At 44.1% G+C, this 14,283-nt stretch overlaps 1 protein-coding gene across 6 annotated transcripts in view; it reads right to left on the minus strand.

The window, feature by feature from the left end:
- Window positions 1–14,283, minus strand: part of STIM1 (stromal interaction molecule 1) — a 245,797-nt gene that overhangs the window by 35,019 nt on the left and 196,495 nt on the right. For all 6 annotated transcript variants that reach the window (XM_033948363.1, XM_033948362.1, XM_033948364.1 and 3 more), the window contains one exon: window positions 13,552–13,787. In XM_033948363.1, the coding sequence (XP_033804254.1) occupies window positions 13,552–13,787 (236 nt within the window). The remainder of the gene's footprint in view (window positions 1–13,551; window positions 13,788–14,283) is intronic.

Genomic DNA, 14,283 nt, shown 5'->3' on the forward strand with positions numbered 1-14,283 from the left:
GGTGTATCCAAAGGTTTCGTTTTGCATCCTCCTCTCCATATAACTCTCCAGTATATTCATTCACATTAATCTCTGATCTCCGATCAAGGCTTTCAGTATCATCTTTATGCCAATGACTCCCAGATTTACTTCTAAACCTGAAATTTCATCAGGAATCCAAGTCCAAATCTCAGTGTATGGATTTGATGTTGCTTCTAGCATGTCCTACTAGTATCTTAAACCCTATCTGACTAAGACAAAACATTTCATCTTCCCCCAAGTCCATTTTCCCTGTTTTCTATTCACTGATAACACTTCTAGTCTTTTCAGCCTTTAAGCTTGAAATTACAAGTTTCAAGTTTTATTAAAATTTTATATACCACTTAAAATAATTGTCTAAGCGGTGTACAAAGCTGAAGTACAACATTTTTTTAATATTGGGGAGACAAAGCTAAGACAAAAAAAAAAAATAAATAAAATTACAGAACGTATTGAAACAGATAGAAAGGTGGGTGAACTACAATTATAATAGGAAAGAAGAACAAAAAAGGTCAGCACAGTGGGGGGGGGGGGGAGATAAGTTATTCTCTTCCTTCATAGGAGTCTGAGTGAAATTGGGGTGTTACAGGTCATATGCATAACATGAAGAAAGACCTGGCAAAGCTTGAAAAATGGTCTGAAATTTGGCAGCTAAAATTTAATGCTAAGAAATGCAAGATCATGCATTTGGCCTGCAAAAACCCAAGGGAACGGTACATTTTAGGGGTGAAGAACTTATGTGCATGACGGAAGAGTGGGGCTTGGGTGGGATTGTATGTGATGATCTTAAGGTGGCCAAACAGGTTGAAAAGGCAACAGCAAAAGCTAGAAAGATGCTAGGGTGCATAGGGAGAGGTATGGCCAGTAGGAAAAAGGAGGTATTGATACCCCTTTATAAGACTCTGGCGAGACCTGATTTAAAATATTGTATACAATTCTGGAGACCACACCTTCAAAAAGATATCAAAAGGATGGAGTCGGTCCAGAGGAAGGCTACTAAAATGGTGCATAGTCTTCGTCATAAGGCGTATGGGGACAGGCTTAAAGATCTCGATCTGTATACTTTGGAGGAAAGGCGGGAGAGGGGAGATGATAGAGATGTTTAAATCAAATATCAATCAAAAAATGTTATTAGCCGAGTGGTAGAAATGCTCACTTAAAAACCATTTCATTTAAAGTGGAGAAAAAGCCTCAACCTGTTTAATATGCAGACGGCAACCCAATGAGTTACTTAGCCGTTCTTACTCTGCATCATAGGCAAACAACTCCACTATGTTGGATCGCGATCCGGGCGTTGTTAACAGCTGTGAAGATAATTGAAACCTTTCCTTAGGTTCTTTTTCCTGTTCCCTGTGCACAGTGGTGGGATATGTCCCCATTTTGAAAGATTGCATTTTGGAAAACAGTGGAGTTGTTTGCCTATGAAACAGAGTAAGAACGGTTGAGAAACTCATTGGGTTGCCGTCTGCATATTAAACAGGTTGAGGCTTTTTCTCCACTTTAAATGAGCATTTCCACCACTTGGCTAATAACATTTTTTGATTGATATTTGATTTGTTCATTGTTATTATTATTAGTTTTCTAGAGAGATGTTTAAATACCAGATAAGGTGGTAGAGACAGAGATTGTATCTGAATTCAAAAGGGCTGGGGACAGGCACGTGGAATCTCTTGGAGAGAGAGAGAGACAATGGTTACTGCGGATGGGCAGACTAGATGGGCCATTTGGCTTTTATCTGGCATCATGTTTCTATGTAAATAAAATATATAACACTGATAAAATATGTTTCTTTTTAAACTAAACTAAACTAAACCTTAGGTTTGTATACCGCACCATCTCCGCGTGCGCAGAGCTCGGCACGGTTTACAGAGGTTGAAAGGAAAGGAACTACAAAGAAAGGATATAGGAGAGGGACTGAGGAGATAGAGGGGGACAGGATACTAGAGCACGGGAGGTGATTAGATTTTTGAAAAGAGCCAAGTTTTCAAGTGTTTGCGGAAGGATTGGAAGGAGCTAGAATTTCTGAGCGGGGATGAAAGGTTGTTCCAGAGTTCTGTGGTTCTAAAGGGGAGGGATGTTCCAAGTTTTCCTGCGCGGGATATACCTTTTATAGAAGGGAAAGATAGTTTCAGTTTTTGGGAGGATCTAGTCGAGAGCGGGTTTGAGGAATTCCAGAAGAGTGGGATAACGGGAGGGAGGACGCCATGTAGAATCTTGAAGGCTATGCAGGCACATTTATAGAGGACTCTGGAGTATACTGGGAGCCAATGAAGCTTGAAGAGGAGTGGGGAAACGTGGTCGAACTTGCCTTTTGCGAAAATAAGCTTGGCTGCGGCGTTCTGAATTAGCTGAAGTCTATGGAGGTTTTTCTTAGTTAGGCTTATATAGATGGAGTTGCAGTAGTCCAGTCTAGAGAGGATGGTGGATTGGACGAGGATGGCGAAATGAGAATGATGAAAGCAGGATCTTACTTTCCTCAACATATGGAGGCTAAAGAAGCATTTTTTTACCAGGGAGTTGAGGTGATCGTTGAAGGAGAGAGAGGAATCTAAGATGATGCCTAGGACTTTGCTTGAAAACTCAAGCTGAAGAGTGGGGCCGGAAGGTAATAATAATAATAATAATAATAACTTTATTTTTATATACCGCCAACTATCTTGCGACTTCTAGGCGGTTTACAATAAAGAGAAGTGGTTTACAATAAAGAGAAGTGGTTTACAATATAGAGAAACTGTAGTTACAATATAGATAAACTGTAGTTACAATAAAGAGAGACTGTACATACAGCGGATTAAAGGGTATAACATTGTACATCTGGTAGTTCCAACATTAATAAATATTAACAGCAGTTTGTGTGCCGTGCTGCTTACACATGATTAGAAATGTTCCTTAAATTGAATATAGTGTTCATGGTTGGTGATTGGGTTAGGGTTTATAATTTAATGATTTGGGTATGTTGTGGTATTATAAAGGGGGCTGATGTTCTGGTTCGTTATCTAAGTATTTCAAGAACAGGTATGTTTTTAGGTGTTTCCTAAATTCACCATAGTTGGTTGTATATGCAATTAGTTTTTCTAAGTCTTTGCCCCATGTGGCTGCTTGGTACGATAACAGTTGTTGATGGTATCTCTTATATTTACACCCTCTAGCCGGTGGGGAGACAAATTTCAGGTGTGTTTTTCTTTCATGTCTGTTGGTTGGGAATGAGAAGAGGTCTGTGATGTATTTAGGGGCTAGACCGTTTAATACCTTGAAACAGAGACATCCTAGCTTGAACTTCGTGCGTGCCTTCATCGGCAGCCAGTGTAGGAGTCTGTAGGAAGGGGTTATGTGGTCGTACTTCTTCAACCCAAAAATCATCCTGACTGCTGCGTTTTGTATGAGTTGTAGTCTTTGCATTTGCTTCTGGGGGATTGTCAGATGGGTGATGTTGCAATAATCCAGGTGGCTTAGTATAAGCCACCAGGTGGAAGGTAGAGGGATGGAGGTGGGTAAATGGTCTGAGATTGGGCCGAGCCAAAGTAGTTTGGTTTTGGACTCATTCAGTTTCATTTGTACAGATTGGGCCCAGGATTGGAGGTTCGTAATACATGTGGAGATGTTCTCAGCGAGGTTCGAGAGGTTCGAGTCGGTTTCGAGGAGGATGAGGATGTCATCAGCGTAGGAGTAGAGAGTTTCTAGGGGGGATAAATGAAGGAGTTTCAGAGAGGACATGTAGATGTTGAAAAGGATAGGGGAGAGGGGTGAGCCTTGCGGGACTCCACATTTTGGCTTCCAGGCGGGGGATGAGGTACCGTTTGTGTTAACGGTGTAGGAGCGGGAGCGTAGGAATTTCGAGAACCAATCCAGGACTGTGGAGCTTATGCCTATTTCGGAGAGTTGGAAGATTAGGATGTCGTGGTGAAAGACATCGAAGGCTGCGGAGAGGTCGAATTGAAGAAGAACAGCAAATTTGTTGCGAGAATGGAGTTGTTGCACCTTAGAGATTAGTGAGGCCAAGAGGGATTCGGTGCTGAAGTTGGGTCTGAAGCCGAATTGGTGGGGTAGGAGGATAGAGAATCGTTCTAGGTAGGATGAGAGTTGGGTGGATATGATGGATTCTAATAGTTTGGTTAGGAGAGGGATATTTGCTATAGGACGGTAATTTGATGGAATGGAGGGATCGAGGTCGGCCTTTTTCAGTAGAGGGGACAGTGAAATGTGTCCCATGTCGGGGGAGAAAAGGCCTGATGTTAGGGCAGAGTTTATAAGTTCGGTGAGGGAAGTGATGGCCTGTGTAGGGATATTCTCGTATAGGTAGGAGGGGAAAGGATCCAAAATGCACTTGCAAGTTTTTAATTTGAGGCAGAGTTTGGAGACTTGCGGTTCAGAGACAAGCTCGAAGGCGGTCCAGGATCTGTCGGCAGGAATGGATACAGGTAAGGTAGAGTTGGGAACAATAGAGGTCAGGGGATTGTAGGAGACTGTGGGGGGGAAGGAGCATCTTAGGGTGGAAATCTTTTCATTAAAGAAATTTGCAAGGGCCTCGGCTGATAGAGATGGTGGAAGCAACGACGGGTCTTTTTTTGTAGTTAGGGAGCGCCAGATGTTGAACAGCGCACTGATCTGGTTGTTGGATCTGGAGATCTTGTCTCCAAAGAAGTTTTTCCTGGCTTTTTTTAATGTTGAATTGTAAAATTTAATGTTAGCCCTCCAGGTCTGTCTATCGGAGGGGGATTTGGATTTTTTCCATTTGCGCTCCAAAGCGCGACACTTCTGTTTTAATTCTCTGTGAAGAGGTAGGTACCAGGGGGCCTTTCGGGGGTAGGAGATGGTTTTGGTGGTTAGTGGAGCAAGGGAGTGGTAGGTGGACTCGGAGAGGGCGATCCAGTTGTGCCAATGTGATTCGGGGTCTATAGGTCTAGGGTTGGAGGAGAGTTTGTTGAGAAATTTGGGCCAGAATAGGTTGCTCGAGGTTTTTTTGCGGAAGGTTATGGAATGGGAGGAGTGGGGTGGGGAGTCAAGGTGTGACATGAAGACGGGGAGACAGGTAGTCCCTAAGAAGTGGTCTGACCAAGGGACTTGTTCCCAGCGAGTGTCGTCGGTTGAGGTTTTGAAGGTGGTAAGATCAATGAAGGTGGTGAAGTCTAGAGTATGCCCTTTTTCGTGGGTTGGGGATGGGGTGGGTGAGGGAAAGCCAAGAGAGGTAAGGAAGTTGTTGAATTCGGATGTATCATTGTTGTTTGTGTCGTCGAGGTGGAGATTGATATCACCAACAATCAGAAGTCTTTGGAATTTAAGGAAGGCATTTGTTATGGTTTCATAGACGAGATTTGAAGATTTTGCCCAAGGGGTGGGTGGCCGGTATAGTAATAGGATGCCCAATGGGTGGGTGCGGAGTTCGTCATTGACTGAAGCAAGCAAATATTCTAGAGAAGGATGGGTGCCCGTCTCAAGGAGCTGGACGTCGAAGAAAGATTTGTAGAGGAGTGCCAGGCCACCTCCTTTTCGATTGGGTCTGGGGGAAAAGAGGCCTTGGTAACCGTGGGGGAGGAGTTCGTTTTGCGTGAATAGGTCGTCTTTGGCGATCCATGATTCTGTGATGCACAGGAATCCAGGGTCGAGCTCGTCTAGAAGGTCTTTTTCTATATCACATCACAAAAATATCAAAAATAATACACGTATCAGTTCTAAATAGCAAAACATAAAAAACGATGTAATTAGAAAATGTGGAGGTTATCTTCAGCGAACTACCGGCTGTCTGAGCTAAGTGGTTTATTTGATTTAACATGAGCGCTGTGAGTTCCCTCCCGGTCATTGCTGCGGGTGGGACTCCTAACCACTAGTGGTTTTAGTTCTCCAGCTGGTTTTCTTCGTGTTCACATTTTCTAATTACATCGTTTTTAATGTTTTGCTATTTAGAACCGATATGTGTATTATTTTTGATAGCTACTTTTTTCACGGCGTGCTGCCATCACTCGATTAAGGATTCCTCCAAGTATTTCCACTTGCACTAGCATTGGGCACAGGATTGTTATGTGGACTTGGACTTTCTTATGGATGTTTGATTGAGTTTTTGAATGAGGATTGGGACATGTTTGACTTTTTTTTTACTGTTTTTTATTTTTGGTAGTAGTTTTTGATTCATTTTTTGTTTTTTTGACTTGCAAGGTACTTTTTTCACTCCCTTATTCTTTTATTGTTTTCCCCTGGTCTTTTTACTTTGGATGGATGCTTGCACCTGATTTTTATCAGCCTATTTATTAAATATTATGGCATATCAAGCCCGACAATCGCGGATGTACCCCCGCTCCCCCAATGCTCATGTATGGCGGTCAACGCTTTCAGGAGATTCATCGATGCATAACGCTGAGGTACAAATCCCACCTGATCAGCCTCGATGAGCTGAGGGAGAAACACATTAAGCCGAGTCGCCATAATAGACGCCAACAACTTAACATCTTGATTTAATAAGGATATCGGCCTATACGAGCCGACCTGCATGGGATCCTTTCCCGGCTTCGGGAACAGGGAGATATGAGCAAGATTATGCGGGACGCCAACCGCCGCAGTAGAAAGGAAGTTAAAATAATCACCCAATGGTTGTACAAGCAAGTCGGGCAAAAGTTTGTAATACTCCGGACCGAATCCATCGGGACCAGGCGATTTAGCAAGTTTTAGCTTTTTAATCCCCATTCGGATTTCCTCCGAGGAAATGGGAGCGTTCAACTGCTCCTACTGAACCTCAGACAACCTCGGTATAGGCAAATCCCGAAAGAAGCTATCTCGTTCTTCCATCGTGAAGTCCCGTTTCGCATAAAGTGCACTGTAAAAGTCAACTAACTGCTCTCGAATATGCGACTCCTGAGTGATGGTCTCTCCCCTCAAATTCTTAACCACCCGGATAATTTGCTTCTTCCGGTAAGGCCGAACCAGATTTGCTAAAAGTTTGCCTGCTTTGCCGCCCCATCGATAAAGGTGAAATTTTTGATAAAAAATATCCTGTCAGGCCCTAGCATCCATGATCTCGTTAATTTGAGAGCGTAGGGAACTCTCTCAAATCCATTCATTCTTAACAACACTACACTAAATCTAGTTCCTTCAGTTAAAATTCTTGGCGTACTAATTGACGATAAATTTACTTACCATGATCATATTTCTCTAACTGTTAAAAACTGCATTTTTAAATTACGTCGTATTAGATCAATATCCAAATTTCTGACCCCTAAATCCATTACAATATTAATCCATTCATTAGTAATTTCGAAACTTGATTATTGTAATGCCCTCTTTCTTAACATATCATTGAAAGAAAAAAGGAGATTACAACTGATTCAAAATACTGCAATAAAGTTAATATACAACACAAAGAAATACGATCATGTTTCTCCGCTGTTAATAGATTCCCATTGGCTTCCTATTAGTCACAGAATCACATTTAAAATAATATTACTCATCTTTAAAACTTTAGCCTGCGGCGAACCTCAATTCATATCCAGACTCTTGATACCTTATAATACACAACGTTCACTTCGTTCCACTTACCAAAATCTTCTTTCAGTTCCTTCCTTGAAAATCATTGGTACAAGAAGGGCTGACATTTTTTCTGTAATAGGTCCCCAATGGTGGAATGCCCTTCCCCAATATATTCGTAACGAAAAAAATATTTTAGCATTTAAAAAATCTTTAAAATCTTATTTATTTAGAGATGCCTTTAACATTTAAAACATTGCTTGTTTATAATTGCTGAGTTTTTAAGTCCCTTTACCTACTGTTATTTCCTCTATTCTACCCCAAATGATAAATTGTAATTTTTATCCTTTCCTACCTAGCTATATGTTTGTTCAAGTTAATTGTCTTTTATTAAATTGTGAACCTTTCTTTAATTATTATATTTTTGTTATGTACATCGCTTAGTGATTATAATAGGCGATTAATCAAATTCTGTTAATAAACTTGATAATCTTCTGACTATCCGGTCCCTGTAGCGTCACTCGGTGATGCTTGCGAAGCTCGGCCAATTGCCCCGTCAATGCGAGAAGTTTCTCCCCCTGTTGTTTCCGCCATACAGCCACAAATTGTATGATATGACCCCTCAACACAGCCTTCGAGGCTTCCCAGAATACTGCCGGATCCACATCAGAGGTATTGTTATGCAAGACATAGTCCTCCCACTTGTCTCTCAAATATTCTCAAAACTTCTGATCGCTGTAAAGGGAGGCCGGAAATCGCCAAGTTTTATCACCCCTGCGCTCCGTGACCTCTATGGTCACCAGGACCGCAGAATGGTCTGATAGAACAGTATCCTCAATAGAAGCCCTATCCACTCGGTGAAAGAGGCCGTGGGATACCAGAACATGATCAAGTCTAGAATATATAGAATGGGGATGAGAGTAGAATGTAAATTCCCTATCAAAAGGATGGAGAACTCTCCAAGTATCCACCACCGCCAATTGAGTACAGAAAAAATTCACCCCTCGCTGCTCGTGATTTCGAGGTCTCGGCCTGGCAGGAGAACAATCAACCAGCGGATCAGCTGTGACATTAAAATCACCTCCCACAATCAGTTGGTAAGAAGGGAACTGCGCCAGGATGCCCAGCAGCCCAGAGTAGAAGCTATGGTCATAAACATTCGGCGCATACAAATTGCAAAAAAGAAATTGAAAACCCCAAAGATCCCCTGCAACCACAATATATCTGCCCTGTTTATCCTGAATTGTTTTATGAATGTGCAAGGGCAAGTTTTTATGGACCAAGATAGCCACACCTCTCTGGCGGCCATTGTAGGCTGAGTACTTCACCTCCCCCACCCATTCCCGGTGCAACTTCTCATGCTCAGCACACGTGAGGTGGGTCTCTTGAAGGAAAGCAATATCCACCCGACGCTGCCGAAGCCAAGTGAGAATTTTCTTTCGTTTAATAGGAGAGTGGATGCCATCAACATTAAGAGTCACCACTGTCAAATTAACCATAGCTGTGCAGCATACAAAGCCACCGAAAGTGCCGCAATATAGCTAAAGAAAGTGAAAGAAGAGACCAGGCCCCCCAGCCAGGCCCGGCCCCCCTCAGATGAAGTGCCCACAGAATCCAGCAATCCCCTACTCTCTCCCCTCCCAACCATGCACACACCAACCAAACACACATCCACCCCCACACATCCACCCCATTCACTCCCCCCAGCACTGCCCCTCGCCTCCCACCCCCCTCCCCCTCCAGCACACCCTGTCCCCCAGCATGCATTCCCAGAAACAGACCCCCAACCTACCCGGAGACCCCCCACCCCCTATGTCTACGTCCCCCCAGCACCACAGTGCAACAAAGTCAAATAGGCATTGTTAACAAGCAAAGGAGTACTGTCGAATAACATTGCAAAAATAAAGTCCAACTATGGTCATGGCTGGAAACTTCAGCAAGTGGTATAGGGCACCAGGCAGATCCAAATGCGAAAGCCCTAGACAGCAGTCCTCACACCGCCTCCCTCTGCCAATAGACTCAGTCAGTGCTGCTATACGGAAGGCAGGAGGCAGGAACAACAAATCCTCCCCCAGAGGCACTGCTGTTCGAGTGATGGAATATAAGACCCATAAGGTCCCGAGCAGGCAAGTCTGAAGGGAAGCTCAGTCCTAGCAGCACTTCTCCCAGCGCGATGAATTCCCAGGAGCCCGAAAGCCCCAACAGGCCAAATCATTCCAGGCCCGAAAAAAGAGCTCAAGCAGGCAATTTCTCCAAGAAAGCCCTGGCTTCCTCCATCGTAGAGAATGAGTGGTTCTGACCATCATGCCAGACATGCAGGCGGGCTGGAAACACCAGGGCAAATTTGATCCCCCGATTATGCAGGTCGATACAGCAGGGCGACATGGCCTTACGCAGAGCAGACACCCTGATGGAATAATCATTAAAGGCTAGTACTTTAGAGCCTTCATACTCCAGGGCCCCCACCTTCCGGAACGCACGGAGCAGCGAGTCCTTCTCACGCCAATTTGTGTAGCATGCAATAGCCACACGCGGTCTCCCGGCTCCAGAGACCCGCGCTCCAACGCGGTGGGCCCGCTCGCAGGCAAACTGGGAGGCAGTCCTGTCAAGGCCCAGAGTCGTCAGCAGCCAGTTGCTGAAAACATCATAGAGCGCCGCCTCCGTGACCGATTCTGGAATCCCAATGAGCCGCAAGTTGTTCCTTCTGCTGCGGTTCTCCTGGTCATCTAGTTGGACTGCCATCTCCTGGGTCTGGTGTTGCAGAGCCGCCACCTGTGCCGCCATGCTCGCGCACGTGTCTTCCTGATCAGACACGCGCTGCTCTACTGCATTCAGGCGCCGAGTATGTGAGTCAAACTTTTCATTCAGTTCCTCCACTGCCGACTGAATTTTGTTTAAACGATCCGCCAGAGCAGCCGACACCGATTTAGTAATGTCGGTTATCCAGTCCCCAGCCGGGATCGTAAAAGTAGCCTGGTCCGCCGCCATCTTGGAGGGGGTAGTCAGAGTTTTGTCCCGGGATCCCCGAGCCGGTTTTATAGGCATACCCGGTGCGCCACGATCTCCTCAGCACTTCGGGGGTGAGTGACACCGTTTGCACAGCAAAACCCACCGAAAACCCCCCCGGGGAAACCAGATTGCAGGCAATAATCGCTGATTAAAGAGGGGATGAGGCGGGAGCTCTCCACACAGACGTCTGCTTAGGTAGGCTGCATCACGTGACCCCCGTGTGCAATTCTGATCAATACATCTCAAACAAGGATAAAGGGGTCATGGATTTGATTTACCGCCTTTCTGAGTAACAACCAAAGTAGTTTACACTTTCTTTGTTCCTAGAGGGCCGTAATCTAAGATTGGTTTTTGTTGGTTTGTTTGTTTCAATACAATTTGAGTTTTGTACCTGGAGCAATGGAGGGTTAGGTGACTTGCTCAGAGTCACAAGGAGCTGCAGTGGGAATCAAACCCAGTTCCCCAGGTTCTCAGGCCACTGGACTAACCATTAGGCTATTCCTCCTTCTTAAAGGTACACTTCTCCCTCTGTATTTGCTGTAATAGGGGATTAACAGACCCACAAATAAAGAAAAACTACGAATAACTTTTTCATATGTTATTCGCTGTTTTCTATTAAAAAACATCGTGAATATAGTGAAACCGCAAATAACATGGTGGGAGGCCTGGCCTGTTCTTGAAGGAGAGGCAAAACACATAAGAAAATAAGATTTGCCGCTGTTGGGTCAGACCAATGGTCCATCGTGCCCAACAGTCTGCTCTCGCGGCGGCCCTTAAGTCAAAAACCAGTGCCTTGAGTCTAGCCTTACCTGCATACGTTCTGGTTCAGCAGGAACTTGTCTAACTTTGTCTTGAATCCCTGAAGGGTGTTTTCCCTTATAAGACTCCGGAAGAGCGTTCTAGTTTCCCACCACTCTCTGGTGAAGAAGAACTTCCTTACGTTTGTACAGAATCCATCCCCTTTTAACTTTAGAGAGTGCCCTCTCGTTCTCTTTACCTTAGAGAGGGTGAACAACCTGTCTTTATCTACTAAGTCTATTCCCTTCATTATCTTGAATGTTTCGATCATGTCCCCTCTCAGTCTCCTCTTTTCAAGGGAGAAGAGGCCCAGTTTCTCTAATCTCTCATTGTACTGCAACTCCTCCAGCCCCTTAACCATTTTAGTCGCTCTTCTCTGGACCCTCTCGAGTAGTACCGTGTCTTTCTTCATGTACGGCGACCAGTACTGGGCACAGTATTCCAGATGGGCGCGTACCATGGCCCGGTACAGCGGCATAATAACCTTCTCTGATCTGTTTGTGATCCCCTTCTTAATCATTCCTAGCATTCTGTTTGTCCTTTTCGCCGCTGCCGTGCATTGCGCAGACGGCTTCATTGACTTGTCGACCAGTACTCCTAAGTCTCTTTCCTGGGGGGTCTCTCCAAGTACTGCACCGGACATCCTGGTGTATAAGATTTTGTATTCGTATATAAGATTTTTCTTATCGACATGCATCACCTTACACTGATCCACGTTAAACCTCATTTGCCATGTCGCAGCCCATTTCTCGAGCGTGTTTATGACACATTGCAGGTCTTCGCAATCCTTCTGCGTTCTCACTACTCTGAATAACTTTGTATCATCTGCAAATTTAATTACCTCGCTCGTTGTACCAATTTCCAGGTCGTTTATAAATTTGTTGAAGAGCACGGGACCAAGCATCGAACCCTGCGGCACTCTTTCCATGATAAACATATTCCCTGCAGTTGCTCCTGAGTTTACCTCCTTGAGGCTTCAAATTGAACCACAGATCTACTGCTTTTTCTCTTTCCTTTTGGATGAAAGATTAGAGAGAGAGAAGATAGGCAAACCTCCTTCAGTGGAAAGAAGCTCTGGAACAAGAGAGTCATAAGATAATACTGAAGTGGGGTAGACTCAGGAGGAATCTAAGGCAGAATTTTTTTATGGAAAGGGTGGCGAGTGCTTGGAACTGTCTCCCAGCACAAGGAGTGGAGATGACAACTGTATCTGAATTCAAGAAAGCATGGGACAAGTACAGAGAAGCTCTAAAGAGTGGAAAGGATTGAAGGGCTCAGTAGCTGGTTAAGGATACGCAGACTGAATAGGCCAGATGATCTCTATTTTCTCTGGTTTTAGTATGCATTCATAAAACTTGAAAGGTAGTCATACTTTTTAATTGTGATATTGCTTTTAATTTTAAAGCACTGCATTTTGATCTCCTGCCCCAGTCACTAGAAACCAAAGTCAGGTGGGTCTTTGGTGGTGAGGGAGCTTACATAGGGACTTGGGTGTGGGGAGGAATCAAAGTCTGTGTGATAACTATCAGACACCTTTAAAAAGGCTCCTAGGATGGGAGGGTGGGTGAGGTTTGGTTGTACTCATTTTGTATACTGTGGTTGTATTTGCGTTATCTGTTTTTCTTGAAAACTCTCAATAAACATATTTAAACATAAAAAGGTTCCTAGGGGCACTAGGCTGCAGACAAGTGGCTTGATGCTCACGAGGAGCTGAACACTGCAGCTTGTGAGGTATATTGCAAACTGCATTATTCTTACTAACCTGTAAATTAAACTTTACACACAACTTAGGAACCAGTGCCCCTAACAATAAGAAAACTGCTCAGCAATGAATTTAAAGAGACTGGCATGTGTTAAAGTCCTACAGCCACAGACATAGGTTATAGTAATGTATTGTTATAAAGGGCTGTGTTTCACAAGACAGCATGCAGAAAACTTGGCATCTCCTGTTGCGTAACTGAATTCACAAATTTGTACAAAGCAAATTCAGTTGCTGTAATTACAGCTGAAGACGTAATTTCTCTTCTGTCATATCCAAAAAACAGTTCACACATGGAATGCCCTCTCCAGGTTATAAACAACCAAACTACTGAACTGTCCTATGCTTTACTTTACAGAAAATTGAACTGCTCAAGTTCTAACCTTTCCCAAGATTTACTATGCTCCTTGCTGAGTTATAACGAATGAACCTGCCTCTTGGGAGCTATTTGATACCATGGTACCTAGAGCCCTGTGACTTTGTACTGCCTGCCTCCTGTGCTGAGGGTTACGTACATTGCATGCTGATGGGAGACACAATCTCCTCATCTAAGTCATCCAGATCATCGGTCATGATGAAATGTGTTGGCGCAGGGCGGGCTACACCCATCCAGCTGGGGTCGATGTTCAAGGCTGTGACCAGCATGTGCAGCCCTGGGTTGTTGACCACCTGGAAACCACAAAGCATCTCGATCTGCTGCCAGCGATGAAGGCGCTCTCTCAGGGCAGCTGTCACCTCACTCAGCGCCTGCCTGAAAGAAGCAGAAATGAGTCACATAAAAAAGCAAGCCATAACAGATTCTTACACTTCTAGCACTATTGCACTTTGTCCAAATTGCTTAAAAGAGGCTGCAAACAGACTGACAAGAGTATGGGATGCCACATGTATGAAGCATCTGTTGCCTTATGAAGAAGCCAAAATCAGTAAACCCTTCAAATGACATTATTGTCTCTTCAAATGCTTAACCAAAGAGAGACAATGGCCATGGTCATTAATAAATCAAACAAAATTGGAGCAGCTTTTTTAATGTTATATAGTGTCAGCAGATGCAAGCAAGATCATCCCTCACCAAAGAAAATGGCTGTTGACAAGGAAACCGAAACCTCTCTTCCATGAATATGGCAGAGCTGCAGTCACTAAAGATATTAATGTCACAGAGTCGTGCTTCATTTAAGTAAATTATGATGGAGATGTCTTTCTTTACAGCACAAATCTCTTTTTTCACTGCTCTAAGACAGTCAAAACTA

The sequence above is a fragment of the Geotrypetes seraphini genome, chromosome 6 (genome assembly GCF_902459505.1).
Source record: "Geotrypetes seraphini chromosome 6, aGeoSer1.1, whole genome shotgun sequence".
NCBI lineage: Eukaryota > Metazoa > Chordata > Amphibia > Gymnophiona > Dermophiidae > Geotrypetes > Geotrypetes seraphini.